A 20,033-nucleotide genomic window follows, 5' to 3' on the forward strand; every position below is an offset into this window, starting at 1 on the left:
ATTATTTTATTTTTTGGTCCCGTTAATGGGTACTTTTTTTGTTTAACTATTGGCATTATTGAAAAGTAAATGATTATTAAAATAGGCAGCTTTGAAAGAATAAAAGTCATTATATCATATAAATTTTGATGTAAAATGGCAAATATTTGACATCTTGATTCTTTTTTTATAATTACATATAAAATATCAGTATGAATAGCTATTTACAGTCAAACACTTAAAGAAATGTATTCGTCAATTCAATTCAACAACAATCATCATCATCAATAGATTAAGAGATCAAAGAACTTGTACAATAAAACAGTAGGTTATTCAATTACTAATAATAGTTCAAATAATGCACTACAACACATCAATCTTTTAATCATCAGTTAGATTTTCACTACTCTCATTCAAGACACTAAAGTAGAGGATGGTGTTATTTCAATCACAGCTATCTATAACAAATTGTAAGTATAAAGAATCTAAATATAATTTTCTCTTATCAATAAATCGATTATTTTTTTCAAAAGATGATTATTTTGTTGACATCATTCCCACGAGATCTAGAGTTTCTTTGTCAAAGAGAAATTTAAAGAATTCAAAGATAGTAAAGACAATTTTAAATAATCTTTGCCAATAAAAAAAGGAATAAGATCATTCTTCAAAGTCCCCAAATTTATATTATTATATTATAAAAAAAAATAAAAAAAAAAAGTAATAAAAGGGTCATCTATTCATTCCCTTTAATCAGTTTCGAGGTGATTGATATGGATCAAAGCATCATATCATTGTAAGTAATACCAAAATATTATTATTTATTATTAATTATTTGCTTAATTTTTATCTAATATTTTTTATATTTCTATTCTTTTTTTTTTTTAAAAAAATAAATAAATTAAAAATAAATAGATGCACCCAAACTCAAACCATGTCGTATGCAAAGATAATTTATTATCTATATTTCTGTAAGACAGTTTCTGCTGGAAATTGCTGCTGTATCTTGGATCGTGGGAAGCCAGTATCAAGCTGAGATAACAAAGTCAATATTATTATACCCCGGTCTTGGAAAGACTTCGGGCAAATTTAGTTTCTGCGTTTACACAGTAAGCATTGAACTTTTTTTTTTTTTTTTTTTTTTTTTTTTTTTTTTGGAAAACAAATAGCACAGTTTATTAATTTTTTTCTGTTTTTCAAGAGAATAAACCATTTGATAATCAAAGTAACATTTCATATGATATATAGATAATTATTATGATTATAAGAAAGTGACAGTTAATTGAAAAATAGATTCTTTGTAATAAGTAAAATGAAAAAAGATTGGGCGCTAAAGTCACGATCAAAACCCTTTTTTAATTTTACAAACACGTCCACTTCTCCACCAACAAACAATAACATCAATTACACTTTATCAACTATTCACCAACTATATATATCATCAAGAGCTCTAAGACGATTAATATTAAAAAATCAATCAAAAAAAAAAAAAAAAAAAAAAAAAAAAACGTTTACGAATATGTTCATTTTTTTTATACTCTGATCACATTAACCCCTCTATTTTTGATTTTTTCATTTTTTGTAAAATTAATGCTCAGGCGAAAGTTTGGAGCCAGTTTCATTTTGTGATCAAGTTCTCATTTTTGTCAAAAAACATTTGTTTATCTATTTTAAATAACATCGTATAATTTATATATAATAATTGTTTACTATGTTGCCAGCAGGAGTGTCTTCCTTTGTAAGCTGGTAGAGGTGCGAATCAACTGCGATGTCATGAGTTATCAAATCGTAAGTGAATTTCAAACAACATTTATTTATTTAGTTATTTACTTTTATTAATTTGGACTTTTAACAGTTAATCTTTTCATATAATTTATATAAATTATATAACAAAAACAACCGTATCAGTTTCATTTCAATCAACCAGATTGTTCTTCACTATGTCTATAGTAAATATAATTTAAAAAAAGAAATAAAATACATTAAATAATATTTTTTTTATTATTGTTGTTACAAACTACCCTTCAATCTATCACCATCCTTCTCACTGATCGCCAATCTTTCCACAAATCAATCACCAGGTTACCATCCAATCGCCAGATTTCCATCCAATCAATCGCCAGGTTGCCATCCAATCAATCGCCTGTGTTTCCATCCAATCGCCAGGTTACAATCAATCTCCGGCCTTTCCATCAACGCCAGCTTTCTCACTGATCATCAATAAAAATGACATCATTTGTTATTATCAATTACAATTTAATTAATTATATTATTTATTTGTTTAAATTGAATAATTGTTTCTATATTTGAATCGAATATTTGTTTCTTTGATACCGCCAAAATATTTGATATTGAGGTCCCTAAAATAGACATCCATTGACGTTTAGATACTCAATATGTGTTTGGTTGCAATTTGTTTAATTTTTTTTGTTTGAAACTTTTTTTATTTCAGTTCAAGATTTTTGTGTTGTTTGAAAAATCAGATGGATTTTGTTGATTTGTGATTCTAATATTTGTGTTGTTTGAAACATCAGATGGATTTTGATTGTGATATTTATATTGTTTCGTTCTCAAAAAAAAACAAATATTGTTTGCATCACACAAAATAGGATTTTTTCATGTTTTTGACTTTTTTTGATAATAATTCTCATAGGATTATCAAGGTTTAATAGGAAAGTTGTGACGTGTTTGGATACCTTTGAGCAACCTGTTAACAAAAATGTTCAATCTGCTGCTGTGTAAGAAATCAAATTCAGTAAATATCTATATCAATATTGGCAAAAAAAAAATATTGAATATGAACAAGTGGATATAATAACAAGTGGAAGATGGTTATCACTTATTTGGACTTTTCAAAGTGTGTTCGATTTGTTCAAAGATTGACTCTGCTAATCAAACAAGCCCAATCTATAGGAGGTCATATTATTGGAATATTATTGGAAATCTTACAAATAATTTTCAATCAAAGACAATTGTTAATTTAATTGGACTACCCGATTTAAATCAATGTAAGCATTAATCTTGTTTATTTATTTAATCAAAAACAAAATTAATTATTGTTTATTTATGCAATCTAAAACAAAGCAAAAAAAATGTCGATACATTTTTGATCGCAACAAAAACGATCGAATCAATCAACCAAACTTAAGTTTTGCAATGATCAGTGATTATTGATTGAACGAACGATACACAAAGTGTGTTTTTCAATCTAATACTCAATATATTATTTTTAGTCAGTTTTTATATCTCTTAATAATATTGATTGCTTTTTTAGTAAAACTTTGAATCAACATACCAAAATAAAACAAAACACAAAACTTTATTCTATCTAATGAACTTTTATTATAATTATATAATTTAATTATCTTTTATATTGATCGTTTTATAATAATTGATTAAAAAATATTAATATAGAGATAGAGATAAAGATTAAAAATAATGATAAATAAACAAAAACTGCAACTACTATTGATTACAATATCATTTGTAATCAGTTTAGTCAGTGTAGTTCATGCAATAGAAATAGATTCTCATTCACAACTTAAAGCCTATGATGGTGGTAACTCTATGTATTTATCTTTTTGTTTTTTACGTTTTCATTTTCATTTTATTTTTGAAAGTTGAATGTGATCATCACTCACATGATATTGATATTTATTTTTCAATTATAATAAATTATTATAGATTCAGAGTAGTTGGTAGAAATTTTCCAAATATTCCAATACTTTCGAATACAGTTGGAACGAATCCACCTGTTGTTTTGCTTACAATGGAAACTTTGGAGATACCTACAGTTGGACTGTACCGAGAGCACCTTTAGATTCCACTTCAAAGAAACGTAAGCTAGGTTCAACCTCAGTGATATTTAATCTTCATTTCGATGTCAATGCCGCTCCATACTTTAGTGGTGCATTCGAATATGTCGAGCCGATCATCAATGACCACTCGCCACAGTCGTACTACCCCAATGCCAACGGCAGAACACTCCGTCTCCAAGGACAGTACTTTATTATCAACGACGACGATCCTCATCCCACTGCACAGATGATTCGTCACGACGGTGCTGTTCACGCGCTCACCATCAACAGTGTCGGACACAACGAAATCCAATGTGTAATACCCGATATTTCGCCGCTAGACATCGGTGGTTATGTAATTAAGGTGCGAACCTACACAGGATTGGAAGTGACTGGGCCAAACAACTTTGACTATGTCTTTCCCGTCGTTAGGTCGGTTACACCCGATCGTGGTATCGCAGGACAAACACACGTCATCGTGCTGAACGGTGACAACTTCCATGATATCTTCGGTTCTTCTGTCTCCACCATTACTGTCGGTGGACAACCATGCACCAATCCCCAAGTAGACAAAATGACAGGCGCAATCAGTTGCACGACACCCAACGTAGCGCTAGCACCAAGTCAAGCAGACCAACAAGATATCACATTAACCATCGATGTTCAACAAGCTCATTGTGACAGAAAATTCATATTCTACAGTAAGTAAAGTTAATTATCGATTCTCTATTGATAGAATCTCTTTACTAATATTAGTTTTCTAAAAGCTCCTGAAATTCTAACTATCAATCCAAAGAGAGGATTTGCAGCTGGTGGAACCAATGTTGTTATTCAAGGACACTACTTGATGGATGTAACAGCAGCTAATATTGGTGGATCGATATGTACTATCGATGTTACTACTATCACTGCCGATACTTTTACATGTAGAACTAGTGCTTTCGATTTGAATGATATCACTGGTGTCACTCATAGTCTTGTGGCAACGATTGGCGGTGGCCAATATAGTTCGCCACCCACCGAGCAATTCACTTATTACACACCGAACATCGTATCGATTTCACCTGCTAAAATCATTGACAAAGCTAACTGGGTTGTGACAATAACGGGAACTGGATTCTTTGCGAACAACTTGGTGAAGATTGCCGACCAGGTGTTTGTACCAACCGGTGCATCCACCGACATGATTCTCTATGTCGACGTCGATGCCAGCACACTCTCAGTAGGAAATGCTAATCTTATTGTAAACTCTGATGGCGGTGATTCCAACACTGTTCAGATCGCCGTTGCCAAACCAGAGATCTCTGCTATCACTCCGGCCAACGGATATGTATTCTCTGAGACCGCTGTCACTTTGACCATCAAGGATTTCCCACTTGGTATGACTCAAGACGATATCGATAAATACTTTGTAGTCAAGATTAAAGATAAACTGTGTGAGCGATTGGAACAGGTCGACGCAACCAGAATGACGTGTATGGTGCAACCAGGTGATGCCGTTCAAGCCGAAGATCTATCATTCTCCATCAAAACCATTGCATATACATCAACCGTGAAATTCACTTACTTTGAACCGACAGTAACTGCACAGGCACAATCTACAAACATCCCTAAGGGTGGAGGTAATCTTGTGATCGATGGAACCAACTTGGATCTCGTCTCAACTGTCAAGCTGGATACTGAAATCATGGATATCACAACATGTGTCATTCAAGTCGCTCAAATCACTTGCACTATTCCAGCTCATATTCCAGGTGCTTTCCCAATTGTTTTGGTTGTTGTCGATACCAACGATGTTGAACACGAATACAACACTGGTACAAACATCAATTATGTCGGTCCATCCATTACCAAAGTCAGTCCAAAGTATGGATCGAAAAAGCATGCTGCCACCATCACTCTTGAGGGAACAGGCTTTGGAAATACAGCTGGTTTGATAACTGTTACTGTGGGTGCCAATGCGTGTAACAACGTTGTAGTGGTCACCAACAACATTAAGATCACTTGTGATATTGCAGCACTCGCACCGGCAGTCTATCCAGTGGAGATTCAAGTGCAACCCAACGCACTCACCGCAGCAGTCGATTCAATGGACCAAATTACCTACACTTCAAACACACTCTCTTGTCTTGCACCCGGTGGAGCAGACGGTTCGAGTGCAGCAGTCGATTGGTGGTTTGTCTACAAACTCAGATTGGGAGCAAGCAACCCATATCTCTACATAGATTCCACTATGGATCGTCTCGAAAGAAGAATAAATCTCCAAGATCATCCAACAGCCAACACATATACCAGTCCAATAGAAGCAACTTTCTTACAACACCCAGATTACTACTATATGTTTTTCAACGATCAACCAAACTCTAGAACTACAACCGGTAAAAGACCGAAATCAGTGAGAAAAGTATCAGCACATGGTCATCTGAAAGGTATGATCTTTTGGGATGATCCTGCACCTGTGACTGGACATGTCAGTGGAATTCATATTGAGCACTCCAATCCCGCTTTCCCTTTTCTACAAACCATGCTGGTGCAGCACTGAATGGACCGGACACAGGTATTAAATTCCTTGGTGCCAGAGATTCAATCAATACTTCTTTTGCTATTCTTTCAATCAACTGGAGCATGTTTTCCGTTATATTTCATTCAATGACGGTAATCCACTTGAAAAGCGCCGTGTGTTTGCAAACATGAATACCTGGACACAAATTCAAAAGAATCAATACCCCTATTTCTATGATTATCTCTCTCAACATCTCGGTTACAGCGATCGTGTACCGTCGCTTGGAACACCAGCCAAGAAGAAGCCAAGTGAATTGATGGCCGATTGTAAAGCTGTCATCGCCGGTACCGTTGCCCTAGAGAATGTATGTTGGTGGCGAACCGGACAGATTGCAGTGGCCAACGGTAATCTCAATGCCTACTACTTTATGAAGATAGGAACCGATTTCACCGATAAAAACAGTCCATTTGGAAATGCTAATTTGCCACGTCCACCAACACTCAGCAAATACATCCTAAAGAAACAGGAAACAAGAGTTTATGATGGTATCGATATGTGGATGGTTGTAGCCGATTACTTCCAGAGAAAGATGTTCATTGAAATGTTCTATGCCATCGGTGCCAACCAGATGGAACCAACCGAACAAGTCTTGAATGTTGCATTCCTTGAACTTCCTCAACTACTTGCCACTCGAACACCAAATGGAGCAGGTGGATTCGACTACTCTGATTACCAATACTCGGAAGAAAAAATGAACATGCTAAATTTGGTCTGCCAATGTATCCAGCTTATGGTGCAAACGCAAATAATGCCAATGAAAATTATTTCTGTGTTGGTGATAGCAATAGACATAATGGTCAAGGTAATTACTATTTTAAATCAATTCTTAGTCATGATTTATTAAATTAACCATTTATTTCTTTGTTTATAACATTAAAAGGTGGTCGTGGTGGTGGAGTTGTTTGTATTCAGCATCCAACATTGGTTTATCAATTCCACAGAATGGTTAGACACTACAACACTTTGAATGCAGCCGGTGAACTGACAAATCCTTCTAATAGAGATGCAATTGAGTTTTCTTTTGCAATTAACCAACCAATCAAGCTTGACAGACCAGCCACCTGGACAAACCCAGTCAACATCGAAATCAAAGACTATATTGCCAATGTTCATTACTCAAAGTTGCCAAAGGAAGTCTACCAAGTTCTCCCAGCCACCATCCTAGCGGCACACGATGTGCTCGCCGAGTTCCAAGCACTCAGAACCACCCTTACCAATGTAGCACCAGCAGGTGGCGAGATGACATCGGTCACCCCTCCAGCGACATTCCCGGTAACCCAACCCGATATTATGAATTTCGTTGCAACGGATATCATGACTCTCCACTACCAGGCGTTCGACCAAGCCATTGGATCGGTATGTGATTACGACGCACTGAAAGTTGCATGTTTGCAAGCGGATACACGTGTCACAGAAATCGATAGAACACTTCCATTGGGTTATGCAGCACCTGACTATCCTGCCGCCCATGGATACACCTATGCCGGATTGCAACCATTGAGAACCTACAATTTGAATACCAACAAGGATTTCATTCTACTCAAATTCGTATCGGAATTTATGACCAAACTTCCAAATCCCAAGAGAAATAACTACCAATTTATGATCGATATCACAGGTACTATTTTAACAACTCGTTTCCAACCACCGTTTATTATAAGACTGACAGAAGATATGTGTCAAGAAGAAATTGCTTACTTTATGACACTTCAATACATCTACTACCAAGCTGGTGCACAGAATGAAGCAACTCTATTATACAACATCAATGCCATCAGTCCAAATTGGGCAAATGGTGTAATTTTAGCAATTTCAAAGAAACTTTATAATGTAAGTTAAACATATAATTTAATTGTTTTATATTATTATTAATTTTATTTTATTTATAATTTATAGAGTTTAGTTGTTGGAAAGAATGCAAACTTTGATCCATGTTTTGATAATATTTTTGATAATTTCCCTAATATTGAAACTTATACAGAGTATGTTATTAACAAGTTTTTTTTTTGAAAAAATAATAATACTAATTACTAATATTTTAATGAAAAGTGATAAGGCAATGGATCCACTAAGTTTAACTTTGGAAAAGATTGTAAGAAGATCAGCTGCTGCTGCTTGGGATTGGATGGGTCCATCCTATGCCGATGGTAATGGTGCCAGAGTTAATAGAGTTGATAATGCAGATGTTATTCCAGTGGATTACTTGATGAAGCTGATGATTAAGACCTTCCAAATTAGTGGTGTTCAATCAATGAATGGTTTCGCCAAATTGGTTAAGAAACAATACAAGACTGAGATCAACTTTAAGACCATTCTCATCAATAACTACATTATTAAACCACCTGCACCAAAGGTAGCTGTCGTTGCTAATAATGGTATCGTCCTTATGAATTTACCGATGAACTTCCAATCGAGAAGATTACAAGAGTTGATCGAAGATCCAATCGATTCACAAGCACCACTTCTTCAGAACGAAAGATCATTGGACTCGGGTATTCATCAACTCCTGCTTTCCTACATGAATACAATGAATGAGAGCAGTGTCACTTCACTCACTCAATATGAACAGGAAAAGTTGGAGACATCCATCGACAAGTGGATAACCATACGTAGTCAAAGCCAAGCAATTCAGACATTGTTATTGGATCCAACCAATCAGCACAGCAATCAACCGATTAAGTTTATCGATGAAATCAATCGTGACCAGAATGGCTATCAAATAGATCTTGGATACCAAACGATTGGTACCACCGGTAGTAGATACACATTGTTATCACCTCTTTCCATAGTCTCAATTACATTCGTTCTCGAGAGTATCATGATAGGTGAAGAAGCAAGCAGAGTTTCAATTGGAGATTTAGAATTTTATTATCTTCCAAAGCCAGCCAATTACAATGGTGTCATCACAAGTGATGTCGATGGTATGTTGATTGCAACAGTCAATTCACAACTCTGTGATATCCAGATGGTCAAGTCGAGTGATTTTTCAGCCAAAAGATTCGATTCTATTTGCATAGGAATCGGACCAGTTGTGACATCCATCAGCAACTCCACGGGACCAACCGTGGGTGGTAATATAATTACTCTCAATGGTATCAGATTCAATTCATCGATGACTGTCGCAGTTGGTGACTATGAATGTCAATCCACTACACTTGTCTCTTCCAACCAAATAGTGTGTACAGTTCCTAAGGGTTCAGGTACTCAACATTTGATTCAACTCTTTACCGACCAAACTTTATTCAACCTTCAGAGAACCAAATTCTTCTATTCATACAATGCACCAGCGATCAGCGATATCTCTCCAAATATTATTGAGAGCTACGGTACTGATATCATGACTATTTTCGGTTCTAACTTTGGTGATGATGTCAGCAAAGTCAAGATCATGATTGATGAGAGACTCGAATGTTCTCCAATCATTGGTATTTCATCGGATTCAATCGTTTGTGTTACACCATCTGCCATTGGTGACCATCGTACTGTGACTGTATCTGTTGCTGATCAATCTTCAAGATACACAATCGCTACTCTCGAGACCCAATCATTCAGTTTCAGCGGACCTCAAATCAACGCTTTCGCTCCGAGCTCTGGTGATCCCAATGATGTTATTATTGTACTGGGTAATGGTTTCGGTAATCCTGAAGACTCTGACTTGCCACCACTCATCTACATCGGAGATGATCTCGTTGAAATCAACAACTTCACCAATGATGAGATTACCTTTACACTGGAATTCGATACACTCACCCAACCACTCGTCATCCAAGCCGGAGATCAATCTGTCAACTCTCAGTTCACATACCTTCCACCAGTCGTTTCACTTTTCAACAATACATTTGTTCAAACCTCGGGAGGATTGATTCAAATCTTTGGATATGGATGGGGTATCTCAACGGATGAAGTTGAGTTCACAGTGGGAGCAAGCGATATTGATTGTAATGCATTCGATTACTTTGTAGAGTGCTACATTCCTCCTGGTATCGGAGCAAACCTGAGTGTTACAGCAACAGTGTCAGATCAATCGATTGATCTTGGATTAAACGATACCATTTCCTATCTTCCACCAACCATCTCCCAGTACAGGATTGGTGATGAAAATAACTTGTTATTCTATGGTACAAACTTTGTTCCAGTTGACCTTGGTGTAACATTCGACGCAGCTACAACCTATGTCAAACTTGTTTATGATAACCACATACAGACATGCACGACCTTCAAGAGTAGCAGCTATATCGAATGTGCCTATTCAAATCAGTTACCAAATACAGCTCAAGTCTTTATTGCTGGACAACCATCAAATATTCTCAATCTTTCACAAGAGTAAATAAATATATAAATAAATATAAATTGTTATATATTTAAATTACAATTTTCTTTTTTTATTATTTTATTCATCAATTCAATAATAATAATAACAATCATCTTTAAAAAAATGGTGTTTTGTAAAAATATTCGACTTTTTTTTTTGAGTATCTGGGCTTCGTGGTTGAATACTGCAATTTTGAACTGCCCAACTGAGAAAGATATTAAGTTTGAAAGACAATTGTCAATCATATATTCGAGGAAATTTAGATGTAAGACGTAATTGACAACTCAGTTTCTATACTGTACACGTATAGTATATCAATATGATGCTTAACTATTAAAGTCAAACAACTTGAAGAGATGAATTCATCAATTCAATTCAATAATAACAATCATCTTCAATACTACAAGAGATATGTTTAAACAAATATTATTATCAAAGAACTTGTTCAATAGAACATTAGGTTATTCGATTCTTAATATTCGATCAAGAACAACACCATACCAACACTTCAATCTCTTCATCATTTGTTAGATTTTCAACAACCAATCAGAATCATGATACCAATACTGATCATAATAAATCAGTTGTTGACGAAACCAAATGGGGTAATTTGTCTGTTTTAAAGTAAGCATATCTTATATAATATAAATATACCTTGAAGGGTAATTTACATGACTTTGTTGATAACAATATCATCTCATTCTCATAGAAACATCCCAGATCCTAAAGTAATTGAAAATATATCGGAACTTGGTTATTTACAAACCTATTGTAGTACTTTGAATGTACAAGATAAAGAAAAACCAAAATATATTGGCAGTGTACTTCTCCATTTTCCAGATGTTAATCGAGAGACGAATCTTTTAATAACACCACTGGTCGCTGCCTTTTACTCTTTTGACCAGTTTAATTTACTCGATCACCTTTCCTATAGATATCCTCGACTATATTTCAATATTTTCCTTCGAATGAGATTGAGCACACCAACTTGGATCGATTATCAAAGTTTCAAAGATAGTATGTAAATATAAACAATTCATTTCGAAAAAACAATTCTAATTCTAATTATTTTCTATTATTTCCAATAGATTCAAGCTTGTCTATTCTCAAGATGTTTAGATACACAATGGATAATGACATTGAATCAATCAAGAGAATATCGATTCCAGAAGCTTTGGACAATCTCTTGTCTCTCCGTGATTCATTCTTTTCATTTGAGAGTATTGCTTATCAAATTACCCTCCAGCTTATCCAACCATTCATTCAAGACACTAAAGTAGAGGATGGTGTTATTTCAATCACAGTTCTCTATTAATAGGTTGTAAGTAAAACGAATCAAACATAATTTTCTCTTATTAATAGATTATTTTTTTCAAAAGACCAATTTTTTGTTGAAATTCCCAATAGATCTGGTGTTTCTTTGCCAATCAGAAATTCAAAGGATGCAAGAATAGTTATGGCTCCACATCCTATACTTTTAAAGGTGACATGGTCATCAAAAGTAGCACATTCAATGAATGAAAATCATCTTGATTGGAAGATATCGAAACTTTATATTTGGGATTCTTTTATTGATGAAATACCACCAAAATATTATTTACACTAATCAAACTTAGAAGATCTTGCTTTAACAACCATTAATAATAATAATAATTAAAATAAAAGTCTAGTGGAGTTTATTAATAGTTTGCTATGATTGATGTATTCCTTAAGATAGATAATCATCGAGAATTCTAAGTGTTTTTTCTGAGTTTGAGTAATCTTTTTACAAGTCTATCTTTGAATTTGACAAGAGTATCGACATAGGTATGTTGAATCTTATGTTCTCTACAATAGCTAATGATTTTCATAATGGTTTCGGTGTATAGATTTTCTCTCTCATGGTAAATACCCAATCAACAATAACTTCGCGAAGATTATAGTTAAACACACCACCACTTGGTCAACTTGAAATTTTTTGATTTACTTTTTTAAAAGCTTTTAAGAAATAATAATAAGATCAAAGTCTGTCACCTTTGTCTATGACTCTATTTTAAGCTTGTTATGGCAATCTATTAATGATTATACATTATCTATTTAAGACATTAATATTTTCTATTGGAAATTTATTTGTTCGATTTCAATGAAACTATCGCTAGTTCCAGATTTTCTTGCCACTACACCTTGACCAGTAAAGTATCCACTTTCTTTCCAACTCTTCATGTCTTCACTTGAGAAACCACTATATACATTTCCATCACTAAGTTTATATTCCCACTGATTATTACCGTTGCTATTACTTTCACCAATACCATTATTATTGTTTGTTGATTGTTGTTGTTGTTGTTGTTGTTGTGACACAGGTGTAGATTTACCAATATCTTTATTTAAAACTGCTTGAACCGATTCTCTTTTATCTGAATAAATATCTATTAAAAAGTTTAGAATAATAGTTTGTTGTAAATAATTAGCTAGTGTATTTTAGATAATAGATAGAAATTAATAATAACATACTCATATATCCATTTGCCAATAAATAATTTGAAGCCTCTGTTAAATCAGAGAATTGTCGTGACTTCAATAATGCTTCATCTGTTTCCATTGAATCATTATTATTTTCTATGTTTGTGTTTGAAGTTGATGTTGTTGATGTTGTTGATGTTGTTGATGTTGTTGATGTTGTTGATGTTGTTGTCGATCTATTTTGTTTCTTTTTTATTGTTGGTTTCTTTATTCCACCACCTAATCTTCTGAGAGCGGTCAGTACAGTCTCACCGGGTTGCAATATCTTCAGTGTGGTAGTGAGTGCATGTCTACGAGTATCACGCTCCTCGATAGTCAGTCCACGACGTTTCTTCAGTGCCAACTCACGATCCTCTTTCACCCATTGATCTTCATCGTCGTCGTCACGCTCCCTCTCCGCTGCCTCAAGCTTGGCCATCTCCTTCCTGCTAACCTTTGGCAGTCGCTTCAACATCACCTCGTCGTACTCCTTGAGCCAAGGATCGTCTTCCTCGTCGTCGACATCCTCCCTCTCGTAGGTTCCATCGGCCTTGAATCTTCCCTCGGATTTCTCTTCCGCCAAATTGAAAGGCACGACATCGATGTCATCTTCAGAGTCATCGTCATCTTCGTATCGCTGCTGCTTCTTCTTCTCCATCTTATTGCCATCCAAATGATGTTTCTCAGTGTCCATCCTATCTTTTAGCAATTGTTTTTGTTCTTGTCTGTCACGTCTATAGTTGTTATTATTATTATTATCGTCATCGTCTTCGTCATCTTCTTGTTCTTCCTCACCTTCAACCGAGCGAATTACACCATCATCGTCTACCTCTTCTTTAAGACGTGTTTGTCTCTCAGAAGCAACAAACAACTTTTCTCTTTTCTTTGTTTGTGCATCTCTTTCCTTTTGTTTTTCATCTGCTCTTCTTATTTGTTCTAATATTTCATCATCATTATATAACTTTACATCATTACTACTACTATTATTACTATTTTTATTATTGTTTGACTCTATGATTCTTACATCAGGATCATTTCTAAATCTAACTTTTTTTCTGTATTTCCATTTTCATTACCACCACTACTACTACTACTACCATTTCCAAAATCATTTTCATGTTTTCTCTTATGACTGTTATTATTATTATTATTATCCATTTTAAAATGACTTAAATATATAAATATTTATTAATAATTAAAAAAAAATCTTTGAACCTCAGTCAAATTGATTAAAAATACCCCATTCATTAATAAAATTTCCAAAATCAACAATATTTTCTTTATTTTACTTATATCATGAAACTTTAACAATTTCTCAACAATCTATTCTTTCTACACTCCATAAGAAAGGATGTAAAACAAAGTAATAATAATTCAGAATTATTATTATTATTTTATTTGAGATAGATTCAAAAAAATTCTTTGATCAACTTCGAAATATATTTTAAAAATAAAATAAAATAAAATAAAAATGAAAATTAAAAAAAAAACAAATTTTGCAAAAAAACGACAAGACTCTTTCGTCTTTATAAATTTAATCAAAAATAAAAAAACAATAATTTATTTATATTTATTTATTTTATTTTAATTGTTTTATTTATTTATTTAACTTTAATAGATATATATTACAGATCTATAGATAATGGCACCTCCACCAAAAGGAAATAAAAAAACAACCACTTTGACTTCTTCGCGAGTTGTCAACAACAGCAAACAACAAACAAATAAAAAAGAAAAGTCTATTTCAGAATTATACGGTAAAAGTGATATAGATGAATGTAAGTATTATTAAAACAAAATAAATAATATATATATATAGATATTTAGTTAATGTTTTATATTAATTTATTATTATTATTATTGTTGTTGTTATTTAGTTATTGATAAAAAGAGTCAAATTAATATAACAAAGAACAAACAAGGTGGTCAAAATTCAAATATTACAAAGAAGAAGGAGATCTTACCTGTTGATGTATCCGATGAAGAAGTAGAGGATTTCGATGATGATGATGACGAAGATGTAGATGGTTTATATGAAGATGACGATGAAGAGTTATTGGATGGTGGTGATGACGATGATTTATATGAAGACGACGAAGATGAAGATGATCTCGGTTTAAAGAAAGCAAAGAATAAGAAGGATTTGGCATCGTTGGACAATCGTGTTGCATGGGGAAAGGAGCGTGATGATTTCTATGGTAATCGTGTCGACGAGGATGAAGTCGGTTCCGAAGACGAAGAGGAGGAGGAACGTGAAGCACTCGCACTCCAAGAACAAAGAAAGAAACTGATGAAAGAGGAAGACTATCAATTCGAAGATACATTCAACAACGTCATCTCCAAGAAACTTTCTGTAGACACCAAGAGATCGATTGACCCAGAAGAAAAGATCTTGGATTCAATGAACAAAGATTTATCATCGATCGACTATGGTAATAAGTAAGTGTTAACAATTAATCATTAAAACAATCGATATACTAATATATTAACTATAATTATATAAATATAGTCAAGATATTGAATTATTACAAAAGAATCTATCAAATTTCACAAAGAAAGAAAAGTTACAATATTTAATGCAAGAGTCACCAATCTTGTTGCAATTACTCGATGACTTTAAATCAAAGATTGAAGAGATTAAATATACACTCATTCCAATACTAGAGAAAGTAAAGACCGAACAATTACCAACATCCAAAGGAATAAGCTTTTTAGAGACAAAATATCGTATGTAAAACAACAACAACAACAACAATAATTAATGTTAGTCAAAATTATAGAATACTTTATTAATTTATATCTATTATAGATTTACTATTAAGTTATTGTTTAAATATTACATATTTCTTGATGTTGAAAGCATCGGGATCATCTATTAAAGATCATCCAGTGATTGACCAACTGGTAAAGATACGTACGATCTTGGAGAAGATCAAACCTCTGGACAACAAGTTGCAATATCAAGTCGAGAAGCTATTGAAGGCTGCCACTCTCGGTGTCGTTCAACAATCGAAAGACGATCCAATGCGTTTCAAACCGAATCTCAGTGAGTTGGCTGCTGGCGGTGACGATGACGACGACGACGCCGCTATGATGCGTGAAGCGAATTTGTATATGGTACCACAGACCGCTTCGGAGCGTAGCGAGAAAGAAGCATCGGCAGACAAGAAACGTCAACAACGTGATCTCGCCAAGAAGAAGAAGGCTGCCAACTCGACCATTGCCAAATTCATGGAAGATGAATACGGTGATGCACCAGAGGAACTCAACGACGACTACGACATGCTCGAGAAGGAAGACGATGAAGACAAAGAGGTCAAGGAGTACGAAGAGAACAACTTTACACGTATCACACAAACCAAGAAAGATAAAAAGAAAGAAAAACAAAGAAAGTTATCCGATGGTCTTAGTGTAAGTGTTACTTATTAACAAATCAATAACTAATCTAGATTATATAATAGATACTAACATATTTGATAATTAATATCTATATAGGATTTATCTGATTTCAATGATTTAAGTGGTATTTTGGGTGAAGAAGATGATAAAGAGGAACGTGAGAATAGAGAGTATTTGAAGAAGAAGAGAATGGAAGCTGCTTTACAAGCTGCCAGTAGTAGTAAGAGATCTAGATCGGCCGATGAAGACATTCCACTGCAAGAGAGAAAGAAGAATAAGTTGGCTCGTAACAAACCGGTTGAGGATGACGATGAGGTGATAGAGTCCGACGGTGAAGAGGAGTACGATGGTATTCCAAGAGCAGCAGGCGATTACTTTACACATGACGACGTCGCAGGTGACAAGAGAAAGATTACCAAGCAAATCGAAGTCAATCGTGGTCTCACCCGTTATCGTAGCAGAGAGCAACGTACTCCACATCTTAAGAATCGTAAGAAGTTCGACGAAGCCACAAAGAAGCGTAACAACTCAGTGTCCAAGGCAACCAGACAATCTGGAAGTTTCAAAGGTGTTAGCTCTGGTGTACCAAGATCCGTTAAGAGTACAACATATCTTCATTAAATTATATAATAATAATAATAATAATAATAATATTAATAACATATATTATAACTTTTTTAAAAATAAAATAATATATAACTTTTAAAAAGTTAAGAACAATTGTTTTGTTTTGTTTTGTTTATTTATTTTAAACAAGTACATGTAGTAGTTTAATTTAACTTACTAACTATTGAAATGAATCAATGATAGTCTGTCTTATTAATTAATTGATTATTATTTTTAAATACCAAAAACATATTCAGATATCTTTGATATCAATGATGGTTTGGTTGCATTGGATTGTGAGTTGTTATTGTAATCTGATGGGTCGTAGTTTCTTCTATATGGTGTATATGTTTCTATTTCTTTAAATGGTAGTTGTGTATTTTGTTGTTGTTGTTGATCTTCTGTTTTCTATTTGTATTATAATAATATTAGTTAAATGTAAATAACATAACATGTGATAGTTATAAAGTTATAAAGTTTATAAACTTACAATTGCTTCTTTATAAGGTGTTATACCAATCATACAATTTCCAATGATCATACCATTCTTTGCTAGTAGATCTTGTGCAATTGCTTCACTTTCAAGTTTAATGTATAACCAGTTGGAGTTACTGGATGGTGGATATTTAATTTCAACTATGTGTGCACTCGATTCTATTTCGTCTAGTACTACATCGCTTGCTGTCTGTGGGAATCCAAAGATAGTGACCCAACGTCTATCATACTTGTCGGCGTACAACGGTAGATTCTCTGTTGCCGCTGTATAATAGAGTGAGGTAGACGGCAGCATCGAATTATTGGCATTCATCATATTGGTCGATTGCAATGCCGACATTGTCATAAGTTGATTATTGCTTGCAGATGCAGGTGAAATACTATTGTTTCCAAGTGTAGAGATTGATAGCTGTTGTTGTTGTTGTTGCTGATGTTGTTGAAGAAGTTGTTGTTGTTGTTGCTGCTGTTGCGATAGCTGCGAAGATTGTGAACCAAACAACTGTTGTTGTTGTTGTAGCTGTTGTTGTTGTTGAAGTTGTAGATGTAATTGAAGTTGTTGATTCTGACTCTGTTGTTGTTGTTGTTGTTGTACTGCTGGTGAGACTGGTGTCTCAAAGAATGAAAGTGGTGGAATTTGGTTGGCTACATTACTGTTGTTGCTGACACCACCGATGTTGCTAACTGCTGTAGAGGCAGGCGATGGATCGTCGTAGATAGATGTTCTCGGTATATAGTCTTTGTCGATCATCATTGTCATCATGGAGGATTGCGATTGATTCGGTTGGTGATGTGATCTCATTGTGGTGGTCATTGGCGATGACATCATAGATGAACTATTGATATTGTCACCCCCGAATCGCGACTTTAGCGAATAGGAATATGGTGTTGTTGGTGACAGTTGTTGATGACCGTGATGGTGGAGCGAGCTATAGTGATGACCGTGATGATGATGTTGTGGCGATGTTGTAACAAGCGAATTGGAGTCACCTGGTGAAGTTTTTCGCTTGTCGGTGCTGCTTGACAAGAGGTCGGATCGCTCCTGACTGAAGATCCGACTCGGTACGTAATGTTTGTCTTGCGATGGTTGTTGTTGTTGTTGTGATTGTTGTTGTTGTTGTAGTGTCTGATATTGTTGTTGTGAAATTGAGAACGATGGATTGCTGCTATTGTTTGTATTGGTTGTACCAGTACCTATGCTAGAAATCGAATTACCACCGGCACTACTCGATTGTCCTCCCAAGGAAGACAACGAACCTCCACCGCCGCTTAAACTTTGCCCAAAACTACTATCATAATTGGTTGAATAATTTTCCAAACAAAGACATCTCTTCCCTTCTCTTTTTCTTTGTTAATTTTCGTTTTCAACTAAATTTAAAACTAATCAAAATCACACAACAAATTCATAAATAAAATTTTTTGATAAATTTTTTTTTGCAAAATAGATACGTTAAATTTTTTTGAATTCCAAAAGTGATCATCAAAAATATTTGCGCTTTAAAAGTGTTTTTTTTTTTAAACAATCATTATTCTTACTACACTTCAAAAATCATATAAACAAGCAAGATATAATAGATAACTAAAAATATTCAATTAATAGTATGTATATATAGTTTATTATTCAATGAATTGAATAGCTGTTATTTATCTTTTGAATTATCAAAATATTTATTTTTTTACTTAAATATTCTTATGTTTATTTTTTTTTTTTTTAGATATTTATTTTTAGAGGTTGTAGTTGTTCATGACGGTTTGCATCAATTCTAATATAAACATGATATCTACTCATCCACCCATTGTTTTTAATATCGGGGTATTGATCGAGATATGGGAAACCACTTTTTTGATTTAAGTGGTGATGGTAGCATCCCTTATTTTTATTTTTTTGTGTGCACCTTTTTTTTTTTTTTCAAGATTCTTTTTTTGTTGTTTTGATACCATGTTTGTTTTGTTTATTTATAAATTAAATAAATCAGTCGGAAATAAACAACACCCATTGGGGATGGTTCCCAAACCATTGTGTGAGTGTGTGGTGGTCCCCTTCATCCGACAACAAACAACACCCACTAATCCATCATTCACAACCTATTTGCTTCATTGTGTGTCACACCTAATCGTGTTTATCGCATCGAGACACTTTGAATGAGGATAAGAAGAAAGACTATAAACAATCAAATCTATAATGCATGACACACCGACACACACGCACCTCCATATTTCATCAATCAATTCAACAATTCAATTGCCTATTCAAATCGACATAACACTATAAGATTTATTCAACACTATTTCCGAATCGGTAATCATGATCTCTCTTTCCTCCATTGAAAAGCAAAATGTCTCCAACAATTTAATTAAATTAAAAAAAAAATACAAATCTAGGGGATGTTCAATGTTTCCCCATTTT

At 34.0% G+C, this 20,033-nt stretch overlaps 4 protein-coding genes across 4 annotated transcripts; 2 read left to right on the forward strand and 2 right to left on the reverse strand.

Moving 5' to 3' along the window:
* Positions 1-135: 135 nt before the first annotated feature.
* On the forward strand, positions 136-12,254 carry PPL_11431 (cell surface receptor IPT/TIG domain-containing protein; the record flags this gene model as incomplete). Its single annotated transcript, XM_020582185.1, has 19 exons — positions 136-138; positions 376-449; positions 734-772; positions 892-977; positions 2,835-2,984; positions 3,476-3,545; positions 3,714-4,474; positions 4,541-6,243; positions 6,398-7,055; positions 7,217-8,166; positions 8,233-8,318; positions 8,386-9,257; positions 9,354-10,659; positions 10,810-10,913; positions 10,988-11,061; positions 11,109-11,272; positions 11,358-11,665; positions 11,737-11,934; positions 12,028-12,254. 19 exons carry the CDS (start codon positions 136-138, stop codon positions 12,252-12,254), a joined length of 7,833 nt encoding a protein of 2,610 aa, XP_020427488.1.
* A 488-nt stretch (positions 12,255-12,742) lies between these two features.
* Positions 12,743-14,287, reverse strand: PPL_11432 (GYF domain-containing protein; the record flags this gene model as incomplete). Its single annotated transcript, XM_020582186.1, has 3 exons — positions 12,743-13,056; positions 13,142-14,118; positions 14,154-14,287. 3 exons carry the CDS (start codon positions 14,285-14,287, stop codon positions 12,743-12,745), a joined length of 1,425 nt encoding a protein of 474 aa, XP_020427489.1.
* Positions 14,288-14,771: 484 nt separating this feature from the next.
* On the forward strand, positions 14,772-17,149 carry sas10 (something about silencing 10 family protein; the record flags this gene model as incomplete). Its single annotated transcript, XM_020582187.1, has 5 exons — positions 14,772-14,907; positions 15,007-15,568; positions 15,639-15,856; positions 15,939-16,540; positions 16,625-17,149. 5 exons carry the CDS (start codon positions 14,772-14,774, stop codon positions 17,147-17,149), a joined length of 2,043 nt encoding a protein of 680 aa, XP_020427490.1.
* A 219-nt stretch (positions 17,150-17,368) lies between these two features.
* On the reverse strand, positions 17,369-19,841 carry PPL_11434 (Nup35/Nup53 family RNA-binding protein; the record flags this gene model as incomplete). The annotated part of the gene is made up of 3 exons (XM_020582188.1): positions 17,369-17,542; positions 17,625-18,966; positions 19,822-19,841. 3 exons carry the CDS (start codon positions 19,839-19,841, stop codon positions 17,369-17,371), a joined length of 1,536 nt encoding a protein of 511 aa, XP_020427491.1.
* Positions 19,842-20,033: the final 192 nt, after the last annotated feature.

Source organism: Heterostelium album, assembly GCF_000004825.1.
Source record: "Heterostelium album PN500 unplaced genomic scaffold PPL_scaffold13, whole genome shotgun sequence".
In the NCBI taxonomy this organism is placed as follows: domain Eukaryota; phylum Evosea; class Eumycetozoa; order Acytosteliales; family Acytosteliaceae; genus Heterostelium; species Heterostelium album.